Source organism: Phragmites australis, chromosome 3 (assembly GCF_958298935.1).
Source record: "Phragmites australis chromosome 3, lpPhrAust1.1, whole genome shotgun sequence".
NCBI classification, from domain to species: domain Eukaryota; kingdom Viridiplantae; phylum Streptophyta; class Magnoliopsida; order Poales; family Poaceae; genus Phragmites; species Phragmites australis.
In genome coordinates, this window is record NC_084923.1 from 19266055 (window position 1) to 19286059 (window position 20005).

General features: G+C 43.3%; 1 protein-coding gene across 1 annotated transcript; it reads left to right on the top strand.

The window, feature by feature from the left end:
* Window positions 1-5010: 5010 nt before the first annotated feature.
* LOC133912566 (probable protein S-acyltransferase 17) lies at window positions 5011-16328 on the top strand. Its single transcript, XM_062355377.1, has 10 exons — window positions 5011-5258; window positions 5347-5440; window positions 6699-6793; window positions 6871-7038; window positions 7321-7393; window positions 7466-7518; window positions 14226-14317; window positions 14686-14738; window positions 14824-14949; window positions 15841-16328. The coding sequence occupies exons 1-10, from the start codon at window positions 5110-5112 to the stop codon at window positions 16114-16116; spliced, it is 1179 nt and encodes a 392-aa protein (XP_062211361.1). The 5' UTR covers window positions 5011-5109; the 3' UTR covers window positions 16117-16328.
* Window positions 16329-20005: the final 3677 nt, after the last annotated feature.

Here is a 20005-nt window from a genome sequence, read left to right on the forward strand (position 1 = left end):
GCTCATTTTAATCTTCAACCTGACACCACCAGGACGGCAAGTTGTTCCCAAAATGTTCATCCAGAACCGAACAATATGCTTGTGGAATTTGCTTCCAATGACTTATTTGGAGACCTCAATTAGGCTCCCAATTAATTACATGTTATTATATCTATATCCTACATAGTGTTGTAATAGGTTGTTGTCATCTTATACTATATTGTATATCACAATAATGTATCAACACATTGATACTCAATAAAGCTGTATGTATTCTATATATCTATGAAAAATTCACATTAAAATTCTCTATTTCTATATATAGATGATTACGGGAGACAATCCGATGGAAGAGGAGATGTGCTTAGTGGATAGATGTACCACTAACTCTATACTAAGGGAGACTAAATATTTCCAAACTTTGAAAAAGAGTCAAGGAAATGTTTTGACAATCGTGGGACGCGATACTATGATTGTTGGCTCTGGTCGCGCCATAATCACTCTCCCTATGGGTACTCAAATTACAATCGACGATGCACTCTTGTATCCTAATTTAACACGTACCCTACTAAGTTATAGAGATATCCGTCAAAATAGTTTCTATATTGAAACCCATGATGATAACAAAAAGGAATATCTCCTCATTACCAAAAATAATAGATATGCCAAACAAATACTAGAAAAAATTTTCTCTTTATCTTCAGAGTATTATAAACAGACACCTCTTGCAATTATGCATGTGATCAAATATCATTAGCAATACTAACTGCCTTTCAGTTATCATCCAAAGGGCACCCATTCAGTACTAAATGAATATTTTTATGTCCTTATATATATATATATGTAAAATCATCAATCACAAAAGACCGTTCTGATTTTCTCGATCCCTATCTACTGTCTACTCAAAGTAAGTTGCCTATGTGCTAAGCGTCACCTCACCGCCCCGCCAATGGAATATAAGCTCATCTACATTAGTATTGTCATAAGTGGATGAGTGAGAAAGGAGAAAGAGAAAATTGTTCTTCTATGCAAGAGTCGGCCTCTACACGCACTCAAAGAAAAAGACTGTCAGGACTGAACGGAGAAAAAAAAGAGAAAAGAGAAAGAATGTGTCAATATATTAAAGACGACTTGTTGGTGAGGCTGCCTTTTAAATTATCTATAAGGTAATGTGGCATATATCAGAAACAATAGAGGGCTCAGCACCAAGATGCTAAATTAGAAAGGAGTTCTTTTTTTCTCTGTCTATATTTTCACACTGCACTCTCACACTATCTTTCTCTCTCATAGTATTTAAATGCTTAGATACAACCTCCTAGCCTTGGGGAGCATAAAAAAATTGCTTACAACCTAGGCAATATTCAAAAGCCATATTCATTCTCGTCTTAAAGGTCATGAGTGTACCACGTTATGGATAGCTTAGGACTAGGACATAGCCTGTGACAAAGAGTACAACTTGAAGGACAACCAACTATCCAATTTGGTCATAAATATTTATCGTTTTTATTAAGATCCGATCAAACTTTTTAAACTTTGATTGTCAATAACTTCTAAAATATTTAGTTTATAAACATAAAAACCACATATATAGATTTATCTTGAAAAATAATTTCATAACATTAATTTTTATTAGATATTATACCTATATTCTACTAGAAAATAATAACCAAAATTACACGTCAAAAACCGTAAAAAATTCAAAAGCGACAAATATTTATGACGGGAGGGCGTACATAGGAACAATAAGAGCAATAATGTCATTATAAACCGAAGGAGATCACGTATTAGTGACTACTATGACCTTAGATGTTGAAGAACCATGATAGGTGTATGACGAATTGTAACGCCCCGGATTATAACAAACCCGGAACGCTATCGACTATCAACAAAAACCTAACTAGACCGAAAATATAAGAAATTTCGACAGAATTTCCCCTCTATTTACTGCTTTCAGGATAAGCAAAACTCATTCATCCCAGGTAGGATATATATAAATGGAGAGTAAGCATAACAGTCTAAAACTAGTATCCGAAATAATTCAGGATCCAAATATGTTCAACCAAAACAACCACAAGCTGCTAACTGACCCAAGTAACCAAGTACAGCGTTAAAGAGTTATGGATACAACTATAACGTGATTTAAGTGTAATCACTTGCCACTACGTGATGCTATTTTCCCTTTTGAACATGCCGTGAGCAGAGGTGTCTAGAAACCAAATGAAACACAAAGTGTGAGTAAAAACACTCAGCAAGAACATTAAGAATCTAAAAGAACAGACGCATCAACAACGTCAATGAAGAACGAAAATACTTAGTTTTTTCTTTTTCTTGAAAACAACAATAAACCCTTTTAGTTTCCGTCGGAGACGGACGACCTGAATTTAACAATAAACCCTTTAGTTTCCGTCTGAGATGGACAACCTGAATTTCCTTTGCATTTACTGGTAAAGCCGAGCAAGTGGGGCCAGCACTTACTCATAGGAACCTGAACATCAGAATCAAATTGGAACAGCTTGAAAACTGGAATGCTGATATACACACATTCTTAAACTTGAATCATATGATCATAGGGAAATTCGAACATTGAATACGCACAATTGAAAGGAATGAGTAAAAACAACCAACGAACAATTCGTGCCAAAGCACAGGTTCGTCATGCACTTGCCTTAACTGTGGCAAGAAGTCGACTTCACGCCGTAATCACTGACACTCCCAAAACCTGAGGAACAAGATCGTACTCAGAAGCTGACACAAAAGGTCCACATGAATAAACGTTGGATGTCGGAACTTCTCTCTCTAGCCAAACCCCAAAATCGCGACTCTATTTTTCTCTCGGGAATTCGACTAACACACGGGGTTGCTTGCTGTCCGAGCTGAAAAGGAAAATTAAATTACTACGCCGATGGATACTTGCTAAACGACACACTTATTTAAAAGTCTCTCCCTAACTACTTATCCACCTTGAATCAGATCGGCACCACTATAACGATATTGACGAGTCTGGTGATTATCGCTTTAAACACAAAGCTGAAATTAGCACCAAACACATTTAGCTTTTCAACTAAGCCGATGAATGCCGATCGGACTAACCATCCTCAAATCCGGCGATGTAAACAACCATCAAATTCACCGATGAGCAAAAAGGACTATGAAGATGTTACCCTTGACGCGTGGATCACGAACTGACGACAGATTCGGTGAAATCCTGAGAAAAAATCCCCACCTTCCTCCTTTCCTTTTCTCCTTTCTCTTTTTCCTTTTTTTCTTCTTTTTTCTTCTTTTTCTTTCTTTCCTTTCTTCCCTTTATCTTCTTCTTTTCCTTCTCTGCTGCGTGCCTCCCTCTCTCACAGCAGCAGCACGGCACACCGATGAGCAGCAAGGGCTAGAGGTCGACGGCTCTGACTACCCCGGTGGCCGGCAGCGGCGGATAGCGGCGCGGCCAGACGGCCGAACTGCGGCACGGTGCGAGCACGAGGGGCGATGATCGACGAGCAGGTGGCGGCATAGCTAGGCGACGTGAGCTCGAGGCGACGCGACGGAAGGCGGCACGGCGCAGGCAGAGTCGAGCCGCTGCGGGATGATGGTGCTCGTCGGCAACAGAGGCAGCGCAGGGAAGGCGACGGCGGCGGCCAACGCGAAGGGCAGAGGACGGCATCGACGGCGGCCTGTAGCGCGGCGACCGAAAACAGGGCGACGCATACAGAGCCGAACCGCAGCGGGAACGGCGGTGCTCGCCGACGGGGTTGTCGGCATAGGACGGCAGCGGACGGCGCAGAGGGTGGCGACGACGGCTGGTGACAAACGACGGGAGACGACACGACGCAGGCGGAGTCGAGCAGCGGCGGAAACGGCAGCGCTCACCGGCGACGGCAGCGGCCAGGGAAGTCGGCGGTGGGCTAGGGTTAGGGTTCGGGCAGTCTGGGCTCGGGTCCGGTCGGGAGCGGCTCGGCCCAGGCTTACATAGGCAACGGCCGAGCGAATCGGTCGGTCGTCGTTTCTTTCCTTTTTTAACCAACAGTCTATATTTATTGGACTCGCTATGGATCCTAGGATGTCCGAAATGGACGTTTGAATAGCAAAATGGATTCGTTTTAACGAGATCTTCGCAACCGTGGTCTCCGATCGTTCATCCGAGCTACGGATCGAAAAACCACTTTTCGCCCATTTGGAATTCGCACGGCCGTTTCTTCCATAATTTTCGTATTACACATTGCACACTACATCTCCCAAAGCTCAGGTATTACACGAATGGATTCGAACATGATACAGGTATGAATCGAATGGATTCATCGTCTAGAAGACCACCTCCCTTAGTGGATCCTTATGGCTGAACCCTCAATACTCTAATACGGATGTATTGCTCAAGGTTACCATGTAGGAATAACATTGTAAGGACCACTGTCATGTGGCATGGGTCTCAGCCCGTAATTGAATCAAAGATGCAATGTGCCGGGTACCATAAGATGTAATAAGCTAATGTGCAATGATTTGAAATACGTATACTCTGATAAGGTTCAAACTATATATAATGTAATTTTTTTGTACATAGTTAAATTACATTGTAGAAATCTTCAAATTATATATACCAGATCATAATATCTCATATTTGCTTATCTACTTTTTCTTCGATCCACCTATATTACTCTCCTTAGTTTTCATAGCTTAGTAATAAGTATTTCCTTTCTTTCTCTACTTTTTCGTAAGGGCGTGTTTGGATAAGATATTGAAATCCAAACCATTATCGTTCAATACAAATTTAAAGCAATCCATAAAACTTTCAGAGCAGTTCTTCTGTTCTGAAACAGAGTTCACAATTCAAATCCTCATAACTTAATTCATATTTAAAATATTTTTTTAAAGATTCGTAGATCAATCACCACTAACAAATAGCTTCTCTTATTTATCATTCCGGTTTATAGTTATTGGCTTAGATGGTCCTATATTATATTGATATAAGTTATTATAATTAAATGGTTAATCTTTACGGTGCAAATTATCGATTTATTAAAAAAACGGCGTCTCAGGAGTCAGGAGGTTGTTTTGCTTTGTTTCCTCCGGCCGGCGTCGGTTCCTTCGACTGGAGGGTGAGGGGAAGAACCGGTTCGGCCGCGGCGGGGAATCGGCGGCGGGATGGAGGTGCCGTGGCTGCTGGTGGCGCACGGGTCGGTGACGGCACTGGTGGTGGTGTCGTTCCTGTGCGGGCAGTGGCCCATCTTCGAGGGCACCTTCGTCCAGCGCATCAACCACTTCCTCACCTTCGGCGCCTACCACCACCTCCTGTACTTTCTCACGCCTCCCTTCTCCTCCCCCCTACTCTTCGTCGCTGCTCCTGCTTCTGCTTAGCAAGTGAAGGAATTGTTCGCGCAGGCGGCTCGTGCAGGCGGTGTGCGGCAGCGGGGCCAGGGATCTCGTCCTCGGCGTCGAGCAGTACTGCTGCGACCGACCCAACCCGATCCTGCAGGTACACACTACTCATCGGTAGTTCTGCTGTAGGGGAGGTTTTTTCTTTCCCCGGCGAAGGGGTAGGGTGTTTATGAAGATGAGAGACTTCAGGATATGACACTCAACTTAATGCCAAATCAGGATGTAGTGAAAACTTAACTTTTTATTTTTAAAAAATCAAGAGGCTGATGTTTTGTGATGATTGATAGTAGCCAATTTTTCCTATGATAGTGGGATTGGCCGATAGGCGATTGCTAGTGTGTGCTTGCTCGGTTGCTCTGTTGCTGAGTTGAGGCAGCAAAATTGGAGCTTTTGGCACTGGAATGCGAACTATAAAATATGTTGGAGGTATTGGGGTTCTTGGTTGGTTACACACGGTTTAAGATTTATCCTGCATTGCCAAAACCCACGGCATTGAGAAGACATGTAGCTAAAATATGCTGGTTGACAGAGGGGTCTTGAATTCTTTCAACAGCATGAAACTGCTAAGGGCCTTTTGCTTCTCTGCTTCGTCCCTGGGGCAGCTGCGACATGTGATGTGTTTTTGTGGATGTTGAATTTTAGTGGGCTTAATGTACTTGATGGGTGTCTGGACCATACCTGTTTGGACTTTTCCATCCGATGCATGGAAACTATATATGAAGTGCATGGTTGGCTGCCTTGTAGATCACAAATGGTCTATTGCAGTCGTCACACAATTGTATGAAGTTCGAAACATTAATACGTTTGTATGTGTATGTTGGGGTGGAGAGAGGGCAGAAAACAGGAGAGAGGGGAGGAGAGAGAGCCAGATTTGGAAGGAGAGGAGTGAGAAAGTCTGGAAGAGAGATGACATGGGAAAACTGGTAAGAGGTACCAGTGCCTTGCTGGCGTCACTTGACATGCATAACGTCGTGCTTGAATAGTTGCTGATCTGATTTTAAACTCTCTGCATTGAATAGGGCAGAACAGCAGTTACTATGATTAGCTCTCGATACATATTTATGTCCGCATAGTCCTGCAGTTCCTTTTATCAATGTATCATCATGATAGACAAGGAATTTTTGGGTAAATTACTATTCCTCTAATATCCTTCGGCACATGAGCTGGCACAAAATACCTGGCATGACATCCTGGGTCAAATCTGAAGCTTACACTCATATGAAACTCCTACTGAGCTATCAACAAGTACATGCTGAGAGTTTCTGCTCCTATTGTGTTAGCTTAATGCACAAAAGAAAATAGATTCAACTGTAGTTCCTAATCGGTCATTTGCGATTTTGCTTCCTCAACTGCAGGTTTTTTATGTTGCCATAATTGGGGTGACATATTTTATAGTAGTGCAGACATCTTTCAAGTACATTCCTGGGTATTATGTGAGTGGATTGCACAGGTAGCTTGTAACCACATTAACCAATTTGGGGGTTATTTCATTATCCATTTTTAACAACGAGAGGTCTTATGTTGCAGATATTTGAGTATTGTGGCTGTTCTTGTTGGTTCTATACTCTTCGTGCTCACTAGCTTTTCTGATCCTGGGACTATTACTAATGAGAATGTCTCGCAATATATATCGTTCTACCCATACGACAATATTATTTATGTGGAGAAAGAATGTTCCACTTGCAAGATTACCAGGTATAATTTACTTACTACTAGCAGCTAGTCGTTTCTTGCTTAAAACATGCAAAACCATAATCTGTAAAATGGTAATTGGTTGTTTCCTTAAGTATCCTACAAAATTTCATAGACTAGTTAGCACTGAGTAATCCTGCACAAGTGCAACAGATAAAAATGATTACAATGTTCTTTTGATTTTGTTAAAGTTCAAGAGTAAATATCTACCGTTCATTAAATATTCAGCTTATCAGCTACCTTTATTTCATATCTTAGAGTGATTCATTAATCATTTATGTGCAGACCAGCCAGGGCAAAGCACTGTAGAATATGTGATAGATGTGTTGCTCGATTTGATCATCATTGTGGATGGATGGTATTTGTACTTGCTACATGATGATATTGCTTTTGCTTCATTTCTGTTCTGATTTTGTCTATGTTGATACAGAATAATTGCATTGGGGAGAAAAATACTCGCTATTTTGTGGCCTTTTTAGTTTGGTGAGTTCTGTTCCAGTTTCTTTCTGGCATGTCTTTGTGTGTCCTAAATGTGAGATCTCAAGGCAAAATATCGTTTCTCATATATAATTCTTTTACGCTATTCTATGTGTACCTGTTTTTAATAGCCTAAATAGAATTTGCCAACAGGTCAATGTAATTTCCCAAAGAAAGCTCCTTTCTTCTATTATTATGCAACAGTACCCCAGTCTTCTGGATTTTCATTGTTTCCCAGTACCTAGTATTAACCCCAAGTACAAACCAACCATGGTCTAAAGAAAAAACACTACAAACACCAATCATAGGAACATCAATCAATGTGACAAATCCCCTAGGAATCTCAAAATAGCTATATTTACCTGAAAGGTATATAGAGCTAAAACATCACAGCAGGAAATGAGCTGCATTAAGAACATGACTTATCTTGAAGATAACTTTCTTACAGTAAGTTGTATTATTGTCTCCTTTTTATATTCTTTATTTTTTTTCAATTAAAAACTTAGCCTTCTAGAACTTGACAGCATAGTTTCTGATGTATTGTCCAAAAGCAATTGTTTAGATGTTGTGTTTAGTAAATTAGTGAAATAATTCATTTGTGCTGCAAGCTTTATGACTAGATGGCTAGATTTCGGGTTTGGCTATAGGTTATCTCAACCTTTTATTGGCAAACTAATCCCGGGGGATTGATCAGCTACTTGATTGTTAAATCTAGTCAAACACTAGATTCTTTTCGTCTTATGTATCATTGTGTCTTTAGTCATAAGTAGCAACATAATTAATCATCAAGGTGACTCACTGACCCGAAATAATTCGAAAAGTTTTTTTTTTCTCGAACACACAGGGGAGCTACATGCCATTTAATTAAACAAGAAGAATGACCAAACCCCCCCCCCCCCCCCACACACACTCCAAACACGCTTAAAAACAATCGCGCCATAGGCAGGTAAGGAGCGACCTACAGAGGGACTAGGGGAGAACCTAGATTACTCAGGTAGTAGGCTGCGGAGATTCTGGGCTCCAACAGTGCACCACAACGATCCCTTGTTCACCACAGACCGCACCACCGTATTAACACATGGAGTGGTGCTATGGAAGACACACTCATTGCGATGCTTCCAGATTTTCCAAGCCACTAAAATTATGAGGGAATTGAGGCCTTTCCTAAGATGTTTATCGACTCCTTTGATCGCCCGACACCACCAGCTAGAGAAGGCGTTTGTGTCTGGTTGTGGTGCCACAATCTGTAGCCTAAGCTTCTGAAGGATGGATAACCACATTTGCCTTGAGAAAACACATGAAACCAAGATGTGTTGCATGGAATCGTCAACTTGGTCACAGAGTGGGTAGGATGCCAGATGCGGCAACCCTCGCTTGGCAAGCCGATCCACTGTCCAGCACCGGTTAAGAATTGCAAGCCAAATAAAAAACTTACATGGGGGTGGAGCCCATGATTTCCAAACACGTTTCCAAGGCGCAATTTGATCGACCTGATAAAGAATGCACCGTAGGCTGATTTGCTTGAGTAGACACCTGATTTACACAATCTCCAATTATGATGATCTTGCACTTTGTGCTGCAAATTGATCTCTTCTAACAGAACCCAGAGTTGAAGATATTCATCAAGGGCCTGCACCGAACATCCCTTTTGATATCCGATACCTACTTAGAGCATTTTCAAGAGACTCTAAAACTCACTTCCTGTATCCTCATATAGGGAGCAATACCAAAAGATTTCCTCCCTAAATCACCTTCATCTCCAATAGACCTCTAATACCTCATTCCCTATATGTCCTCTACTATATCACCGATAGATGGACTCCACTCGTCATCTCTTCCTTTCCTCACGAGCAAGCAGAGCATCCAGTGGTCATCCCTTTCCAGTCGCGGATGTACACACGGTGGGGCGGACCTCCACCTGCAGCTTCATCTCCACCCAGCTCAACCTTAGCTCCCTGCCCCACTCCGGAGGCGACGACATCTACGACGCGGCACCATCCGCCACCAAATGGGCCTCCAAGGCGGCTTCCGCAATGCCGCCGCATCCCCAACGTCGTCATGGCCAAGAAGAAGTCCGCCAACGGCAATGGCCACCACGCCGTCGCGGCCGCGGAGGCGACGCCCGAGAAGGAGGATGTGCTGAATACACGGGACCGAAGGACGAAGTAGCTGAAGGCGCTCAACACCATGCTCCTTAAGGAGGCGACGGGGCCAGGTGGCAGCACTCACCGCCCGCCTCGACGAGCTCGCCACCGATGACGCTGCGCTCGTCGCCGCCGAGCGCGTTGTGGCGCAGTCTACCCTCGCCACGCCCCTCTGTGCCGCAGTGGACGAGGTTGCCGCTCCGGTGATGGTAGCGGAGCTAGAGAGCATGAACTTCGAGCTTGTGCGGAGGTAGATAGAGATGAGCTCGAGGCCAACGGGTGGGGCTCAGGCTGTTGGGTGGATAGGGAGTGGGGGGGGGGGGGCGTTCCCCAAAAGAAGCAAGCGGGAGGGGGTTTTTAGGGCTCGGTAAGGATAGAGACTGAGATAGAGAGCCTGTTGGAGATGAGTTTAAATCCTTATATTTAGCTATAGGGAACCATTTAGGAGATCTCTTTGAGATGCTCTTACGCTGATGTAGCGTCTCATCCATAGTCCTCGCATTAGCTGTCCATCGAGGAACAAGAGCAATAAGGTTGGGAGTCACATATGCGATGGTTTTTCCATGCAGCCACCTATCGGTTCAGAACTGTGTTCGTGCCATCCCCGACCGTGGTAATAATGGCCATTGCGAAAAGTGCCCTCGCATTAGGACGAACCTGCACCAGCAAGCTAGCCCAAGGTCGAGTTGGCTATGCCTTCCGCAGCCATAACCAACGTATACGAAGGGCCCAACCAAGAGTAGGTAGGTCATGAATGCCTAGTCCTCCAAATTGAATCGGGCGGCATACCCTTTGCTAAGAGATCAAACAATTGCCGCAATTAGCTTGTTCTTGGCCCTTCCAAAGAAAACCACACCTTTTATCTATCACCTTGAGGACCCATTTTGGGAGATCCATTGCTATCATTTGTTAGATGGGCGTCGTCGTGAGAACTACGTGCACCAAAGTTAAGCTGGTAGCACGGTTCATCAAAGAGGCCATCCTGGCAAGAGGTCCGCCACCTTATCAACTAAAGGCTAAACCTCCGACTTAGTCAACTTCTTGATGGACAAAGGAAGCCCTAGGTACGTGTGGGAAGTGCTTCACTTCACATGGCAACAGGTCATTAATGATCGCCAAATCATCATCTTGACATTGTATTGGAGATACCAAGCACTTGAGAATGTTCGTCTTGAGCCCCGAAGCTTTACCAAACACATCTAGCACTTGCTTGATCAAGTCCAAATCTTCGATGGTTGGCCGTAGAAATAAAACCACGTCATTTGCGTATAGAGATAGCGGTGCTACAGCCCACATACAGAAAGTGGCTGAAGCAATCCTTCCTGACAAGCCCGTCCAATCAATGAGTTTAACACATCCATTACCAAGATAAATAGCATGGAGGGAGAGGGAATCTCCCTGCCTGAGGCCGCGGCAGTGCATGATTACCTCCCTCGGCTTGGCATTAAGTAGCACTCGAGTGGAAGAGGTGGATAGAAGGCTGAACAAGAGATTGCACCATCCATGACCGAAACTCAAGCTGCGCAACAGCTCCAATACAAATGACCAAGAAACTGAATCAACGGCCTTCGAAATATCCAATTTGAGGAGGATATGCGGCTCCTTCCGATTATGCAAACACTTTGTTGTTTGTTGGACGAGAAGGAAATTGTCCTGAATGCATCTCCCTCGAACAAAAGCGCTCTGATTAGATGAAACCATGGAGGTCAAGAGCTTCATCACCAATTTAGCAAAATTACATATCAAACTTCTAGGGCGAAAGTCCTTCACGTAAATAGCATCCAATTTCTTGGGTATGAGCATGAGAAAGGCAATGTTTAATAACCTGAGCTTGGAGATATGCCCTTGCTGGATAGCCAATAAAGCACTCATCACATCACCTTTGATATTGGCCAACATGATTTATAGAAGCGCCCGATAAAGTCATCCGGGCCTGACACCTTATCTGAGGGAAGATCTTTGATTGTGGCCCAAACCTCATCTTCGAAGAACAGATCATCCAAGGATTCCAAGTCATGGTACTATGCATGGAACTCAGAGAGGTTCAATATCTCTATGCTCAGCTGCACCAAGGAGGTTAGAATAAAACTGAAAATCGGCAGTTTGTTCTCATCATGACTAGTGACGATCTGATTATTCACCATCAAATTAGACACAAAATTCTTCCTTTTCCTGAACCTTCATTAATGTAGAGAATACGAGAAAGCAAGCGGGCAATCGTGCGCTCAAGAGAGGCCAAACCGAGGCAGTGATGTTTGAGTTTCTTCCACAACCATTCGTCAACAACGGACAATTGCCGAGAGTCATGGTCAATTTCCAAACAGTGGAGCACCTCCTTTGCCATGGCGATGGTCAGAAGCAGTTGACGCCAAGCTTTGTAGAAGTGAATCAGGGAAAATCCCCTCCTAGTTTGTTGAACAGAACGCCTTATCCAGCAAAACAAGAGTGGGAGATTCGCGTTCGTTAGACCATGTAAATATGCGGCCTAACAGGGGGATCTCCTTTAGCTCATTATCATCAAGCAATCGGCGAAATCGATCCATCATAGCCTAGTTTAGATTTGAATTATTCTTGTCCGTCGACTGATAAATAAGATTAAAATCACTAGCCACAAGCCAAGGACCATCACATAGAACCCGTAAATCACGAAGCTCCTGTGGGAACAACAATTTCTCAGCATCATCTTGAGGACCATAATCTCCCGTAAACCACCAATTGCGACCCTCCTGTTCAGCAAATTGCACTGACATGGAATGAGCATCAATCCGAGTACCAAGAGTTTGGCATATTGCCTCTTTTCAAGCCACTAGAATGCCACCTCTTGTGCCCTCTGCCGGCAGGGCCACAAACTGATCAAAATCTGACCCGAGCACATAGAGCAAGAGAAGGCAGGATATTACGACGATCTTGGTTTCTTGTAGACACACAATATCGGCATTAGAAGACAACACAACATCATAGACTGAATTGCGTTGGTCGGTTTGGTTAAGACCCCGTGCATTCCAAATTAATATGTTGGTCGGATTCATTGGGCCACATGACAAACGATGACAAAAAAATATGAGCAATTGGACTAACTCAGCGCTGTCACCTCATCAGTTGCCTTGGCCTGAACAACCTCGTTGGTTGTCCAGCCAAAAATGGCCGCGAGCGCGGTAAGATGCGTCTGGGTCAGAACCCTCCCAAACAACCTGCAATATGCATCTTGAGCCTGCTGGTCCACCTGATCTCTCTTTGAGACAAGGCCTAAAGATCTCATCACGCGCTTTTGAGCATCAGTGACTACCAGGCCGGGGGAGCAAGGACTGACATTGGCCACCCGCCGACTACGTCTCAACATTGAACTAGGTGGCACACCTTTCCTTCTACGTTTTTGGATGACGGGATGGGGCAAGAGACCGTCCATCGACTTGGATAATCTTGAGATGAGCTGATCAGGAGCCTGAGTGCACAGTGAAGAGGGATCAGGATCAGAGGGCGCCAAATGGTCTTTTCGACTTGCTCTGCGACACTGCCTGGAGTAGACCTGCTTGAGCATAGTGTTGCTCGGAGCCATGATTGTAGGCACGCCCAAAGGTGTGGGAATGGTGGTCGCCGGCTCACTCATCGATGTAGGAGTAGAGACCCTCGGATCCACTGGGGCGCTGGCAGAAGCAGAGGACTGATGCTCCGACGTCGACAAACGGCACTAGACAGACAGCTGGCGCACAACCAACCGTGAAGAACCAGCAGGAGGCACCTGCGTCCTGCGTTGAAGACGACCACGACACACCAGGGCACACGTAGGAACGATGCCCCAGGGAGAGGCAACGGAAGCAGCGGATACTTCTCCAACACCTTGCCGCACGGTGGGAAGTCGAGGAATAGTTGAAGCATTTCCCGCGAAGTTCGTCGGGGACACGACCACGAGGTTTGCATGGCGGGCGGAGTCGACTCCGCTGTGAGCGCCGATCCTCCACCACATGCCACTCATCTGCGTCCGGACTGCGCCTTGCCACGGGGGCGTGGTGTATCTAAGAGCGTATGGGGGAACGGGGCCTGGGTTGCCGCACCGTCCATCGGCCAGAGAAACGGAGAAGGGCGCCCTTACTCATAGGTGTCGCACGAGAGTTGAAACAACCCCTGCCATCAGCGCCGCAACCGACGAAGAAGAGGCTAATACTGCGTTGCGGTAGGAGGTTCTGGCCTGGAAGCATTGCCCCAGGAAAGGGTTGTCTGACACGGGGGAGGAGGGACTGGCGTCACGCCAACGAATTCCTTCAAGTGCCTTGCCATCGGGGAGAAGGGTCTGGCCAGCGGCGAGAGGGAGAGGAGGAAACCGTCGCCTGGGTGGGGTGGTTAGCCGGCTTCTGTAGAAGCATAGGCTTGGGGGTGTCACCGGGCCTTGGGCAGACGCCGGTGTGGGGCTGGGAGGGAGGTTGGAGGCGTTGGGAGGGTGGGGTGGGAGGGGGGCGAAAGAGGCCATTCACCGTTTCGAAAAAGGTTTTGTTATCGACTTATTGTTTACATCACCTCCTAACTTTTTTGTTAACTTGTTATAACATTATTTATCCTCCCTTTTCATAACAGGCACTTTCTTTTATGTTTATACGGAGCAGTAATCCTTGGCTTTATTCTTGCTGGTGAACTAAAAGAGAGGAAAGTTGTCTACATACTGACAGGTAACTCAATCCCCTTTCTTGAAGATGTGTTGCTCTATCCATCAGGAGTAACTTAACGTATCTGCACTTTAAGCCTAACCTTCCGCATAGGACAATTGAATTCTTTTTTCATTGTCACATGGGAGGATTTAATTATCTAGACCACTTTTTAGGAAATTAATCACCAGCTTGGTGAGTCTCTGTATTTTCTGATTTTATTATATGACCTGCATACAATATATGGAGGGCATAAACTATACTATATAAATAACATGTATACTTTATTACGATATTCCCATTTCATTTTCCAGAAGTACATATATGTCCTTCCTCCATAAATTCAACTTCTATTTTCCCATTTCTAAGGAACCGTCTTTTGGATTTGGCAGCTTATTATGGTATTGATAACTCATTCTCTGGCCTATTTCCGCATGTCGCACAGGTATGATTGAGGAACATATTGTATCTAAATTTTTATTTAGTGCTTTACTAAATTTTTATATTTTAACTCATGGTCAATTTCGCAGTGGCTGCTTGCTGTACACGACACGCAGATACTTCTGAGTGTATTTTTGGCAATATTGGCATTGCTCCTTGGCGGTTTCTGTGCTTACCATGCACACCTTTGTTTAACAAATACCACGACCAACGAGGTAAGACTTAAGTGACAACCACATTTAAGCATTTGAAATCTCACCAAGATTTCTTGCCCAACACGTAAATTTTGTCCCTTGTCATGGATATCTATTTAGATTAATTCTGTTTTCTGAAACTTAATCTTTGTGCTGGTGTGTTTGTCAAATATTTTAGAGTAGATTTCACAAAACTGCAGCTTTTAGAACAAGTTTCACAAAACTACCAGTATTTATGCCCATAATAACACAAAACTATATTTTTTGCGTTTCACAAAACTACAACTATTTTGCGTGTGTTCGTCAAATATTTTAGACTAAATTTCATAAAACTACAACTATTTTGCGTGTGCTCGTCAAATATTTTGGAGTAAATTTAATAAAACTACAACTATTTGCATCTAATTATCACAAAACTACAACTTTTGGAACGAGTTTTATAAAACTAATTACTTATGCTATAGTAACACAAAACTCCATTTTTTTGCGTTTTTGCAAAATAGTTGTAGTTTTGTGAAAAAAATGTAGTTTTGTGTTACTAGAAGCGCAAGTACTTGTAGTTTTGTGAAACTCGTTCTAGAAGTTGTATTTTTATGATAGTTACGTGCAAATAGTTGTAGTTTTGTGAAATTTACTTAATATTTTAACCAAAAGACTTTAAACTCCCCTTTTGCTGTTTGGACATGATTTTTTCGTTGACACAGAAATTCTTTCTAGCTGAAGCATGTTAATCAGTGTAGGTGGATTTCGTCATAATTAATTGAGGATGCCTCTCTCAAATAGACATGAAGTGCTATACTAAGTTAAATAATGAATTCAGCTTTTTGAAAAAAGAAAGGTTTCAAGCATGTTTCTAATACAATACTGCCTTTGTGGATTCTCCCCCTAAATTTTTCTCTGAAAATCCTGCAGACATTCAAATGGCAAGACTATATCATGTGGATGAAAAAAGAGAATGAAGCAAAGGCGAATGCTGCTGCATTCAAGGCCGCCATAGGCTCGGTAAACAGCGAAGCACACAAATCTCCTCCAAGCAAATGGAGGGCATTCTTCTTTAGGTCCCGAATACCGGGTGAGGAACCAGTTGTGAAAAATAACATATATGACAGAGGCATGATTAGAAACTTGGGCGAGGTGATCCTCCCTTTATCAGAGCGGAGGTCGTTTTCCCGTAGGAAATCAGATTGAAACTGACTGTTGTTTTAGCTGTTGTATCACCAAACTGTTGTATATCCGTGTAGAATTCGTGAAGCATTTTTGTCACAATACTATAAAGGAAATATTCTTGGGATCATCTTGATCAGGTCATAGGAGTTAGAAAGTGCTGAAGTTGATTTTTTTGTCCTTGAAAAAGTATATCTCCGTTCGCTCAAAAATAAAAAATAGTGATCTTCATGGAAGTCCTGGGGTTCTGTAGACTTGCCCAGGTAAGATCTGTCCTCGAAGTTAGAAGTAAGTTTTATTCCTCGGGCCATCATCCATCTTCTTCCCCGAATGGCTCTTTCTTCCTGTTGGCTGTTTTTCGTTGTTATACTTTTAGACTCACGGAGTTTGGCTCTTCATGCTTGTTTGGGGGTACTTCTGCTGGTTTTCATGTTATGCAAGTTCAAGAGAGATCGTTTTTCGGTTGCTTCAAAAAATGTGGGCTTCCTGGTCTGCTCTCTCAAGTGCTTCGTCTCTAAACACTTTGATGTTTATTTTCATCTTTGGAGAGATGGAGGGGATAAATGGGAAGTAGAAAAGAAAAAGTGGGACCAAGCGGAAGATAGAAGTTGGACTCTGGTCTCTCGGCACAAGAACAGAAAATCCAGCTAGAAGAAAGTTTCTTTCAGAAGGAAAATTGTTCAAGACTCACCGATCAAAAAGTCCAATCCTATGAACTAGCATCTGTGATCAAAGTTGGAGTTTTCTACTGTCCTTTCTCTTCTCTGGAAGATGATTTTCAGATTGGTTTTCTTTCGGGTTCACTTCAGTTTGGAAGAACTGCTCTTGCTGATCAAAGGAGTCAAAGGCAAATTCAAATCCCAGTGAACAAAATTTTTTAGAGGCTCAAAGGTAATCTTTGCATTAACTCCTTTGTTGGCCATGCTTCTTCCCCAGCGGTGTGTGCCCAATCATCTTTACAGAAAGATGGAGCTAGAGCGGCGCCAACACCATCTCCTAAGCAGCAACCAGGTCCGGGTACTATTACCAACTTATCTCCCAACGCTGCTTTAACTGTTTGTAGAAAATGTCTGTGAGAGGGCACTTTGTCAGGCAGTGCCCTTATGTTTTTCGGTGTTTATCTTGTTTCAACTATGGCCATAAGGCCAAGAGTTACTTTAAAAGATTTATGAGATTAAAATTCTATTGGGCCCCTAAACCCAGCAACATCATTGGTTCTTTTGAGCTTGCTACGAAAGCTCAGAGCCTTCACTCTGACCCCACCTCGTCAGACTCAGAACAGGGGAATGTTATCTCTTTTGACAGGCAGGTGGATGCTTCGATTTCTCTGTTTTTGTCCTCCTTCACCCCTCATAACAACACAGCAGCCACCTTTCCTAAGCTTCAGACTCCCTCTTGCTGCATTACTCTTCCACCATCTCTACACCCCAACTCAAGTGATAACCAATGCCACACCTCTATACATCCTCAATCTGAAGCCAATGATCCAAGAGTGATGGCCAACTTTGCTGTTAATACATTCAGGTTCATCCCGGGTTGGATGAATGTGGAAGATGGAGGTCCTCATTGTAAGGTCAAGGGAGTTGCTTTCGTTGGAAATGAACCAGTCAAAAACCATGAAGAGTATGCCATTGCTGTCACAGAAGAAGTCCTTACTCCAGTGCAGACACTGCAAATGATGCATCATATCAGGCATTATATTGAAGTGGAGGTACGAAAACATGTTCAATCCTGCTATCCTCACCCCCATGGTATTGCTCTGTATCAGCTCAGAAACACCTGTGAGAGAGACATTTTGGTCACTAGTAGCCCTCACTGGATTGGGGATCATGAATTTAGATTCGTTAAGCATGATGAAGCTAATAACTATAGAAGATCTCCTTTTTCTAGAAAGGGTTGGCTGTTATTCCTTGGATATCCTTTAGATTTCAAAGAATACTTTTTCTTAGATCAAGTATGTGCTAGTTTTGGCAAGCTTCTCCACTGGCATGATGAAGATACCAACTTAGCAAGAGTTCTTGTAAAGGTGCTAATCGATGATCCTTTGGAAATACCAAGAAGCATGAGGATCAAATGGGGCAATGAAATGAATGGTGATGGCCGTTCCTAAATACAGAGCTTGCGGGTGCTAAACCTGATGATGAAGACCCCCCTCCTCCACTCAATGGCCTGTACTGCCAGGAGAGCCAGAAGCGACAGCACATATGGCTGATCAGCAAATGGATAAGCTAATCTAGTTAAATTAGGCACAAGAACTACCTGAAGATCAGTTCTCAGATGCAAGCTCAGTTAATTAGCCAGCATCATCTGAACAAACCTCATTTTTTGTTCAAGGACAAGGAATTTGAAGGAAATTAAATTGAGCAATGATAAGCAAGTCTTCTCTTCATTCCAGCAGGGTGAATCATCTTAGGGGCCCCTACAGCATCAGCTGGATAGTCCAGTCACACAAAACAATGAAGATCAGCAGCAACAAGCTTGTACTGACTAGTTTGAGGCCATTGCCCAGTTTCTTGCAACTAATCTCAGAAGACTCATTGGATCCTATGTTCAGAACCCTCAAGTTAGTAGAAATAGGATAATCACTCTTCCTATTCCAGCTTCTCTTATCTATTTACATTTGGACAGAGCTGAGATTTTACAGATGGAAGTGTAAACTCTGAATGCTCACACCAATGTTCAGATGGAAGTGCAAACTCTGAATGCTCACACTAATGTTCATATAACTGAAATTGGAGTTGAATCTCTGATTTTGGATGCCAAAAGGGGGGACTTGATTGAAGAATGCAATACCAAGACAAGAGAAGTGGTAAAAACACCCATCACCAGAGTTTATTACAGAAAGAAGTATAAAATCAAAGATGATCATAGGCAAGGAAAAAATAGCAGGAACTGTACTACCAACATCTTCCCAAGTTTTAATGAAGAACTTGAGCAAGCAAGAACCAATGCCAGCTTTGTTGAAAAAGGAAAAAAGAGGAAGGGTAACCCACTGACTAATGAGGGAATAAGAAGAAGCAGAAGAGTTCAGGACAAAAACAAAGGGCAAAAAGAAAATCAATCATCAGCTTCTCAGGGAAGCCATGCTAAAGGAAGGAGGAGTAGAAAGAAAATCTACTGTTAGAGGCAACTGGCTGGTAATCTCCTAATCTCCAAGTTCAACCTAACTGTTGAATTCCCAGGGCTTTCTAATCTTGAGATTTATGATAAGCCTGGTTTAACTTATCCTGAAATCCCTATTGTGGAAATTCAGAAGGTTGCAATAGAGAAGTGTCAGCTGTCTCCTTCGGAGGTTACAGTAGAACTGCTGATGGCAAGCTTAGAGGAGGAAGGAAGATTTGAGGCTAGAAGTAGGAAGTATTCATTGATACCAACAGATGGATAGATTTATGTGTTTTGCTACTTTTGGCAGGGAATGCCCTGCTTATCATCTTTGTATTCCTAAGTTTGGGTACTTATTTAGCTCTATCAGCAACTCTAGCTGCTCTTTTAGTGGGATTATCTTCAGGTCTGATCTGAATGTTATATGTGGTGGTGATGGGATCTGATGGTATTATTGGAACCTCATGTTTATCTTGATGGAATGTGCTGGCTGTTGAAAGGATCTAATGGCCCTAGAGGGGGGGGGGGGTGAATAGGGCACTAATCAAAACACTAAACCAACTACCGAATCTAGAACAAAGAGTAACCTTAGCCTAGAATGAATAAAAGCAACTAGACGACCTAGCAAGCCAGAATTATAAGCACAAACATGCAAGCATATAGAACATAGTAAAGTGCGGAATTGAAACTTGCATGAAGGAAATGCTAAAAGCAAAATGCGGAATGTAACAAGAGTAGGGAAAGGGGACACTGAGTTTTTCCCGAAATATCGAAGTGTTGGCACTCTCCACTAATCCTCGTTGGAGCATCC

Coding starts and splice junctions, on each gene's coding strand:
- LOC133912566 (XM_062355377.1), top strand. CDS start 5,110: ATGGAGGTGCCGTGGCTGCTGGTGGCGCACGGGTCGGTGACGGCACTG. Junction 7,519..14,225: donor TTTGTGGCCTTTTTAGTTTG/GTGAGTTCTGTT, acceptor TTTTCATAACAG/GCACTTTCTTTTATGTTTAT. Junction 14,318..14,685: donor AGTTGTCTACATACTGACAG/GTAACTCAATCC, acceptor TGGATTTGGCAG/CTTATTATGGTATTGATAAC.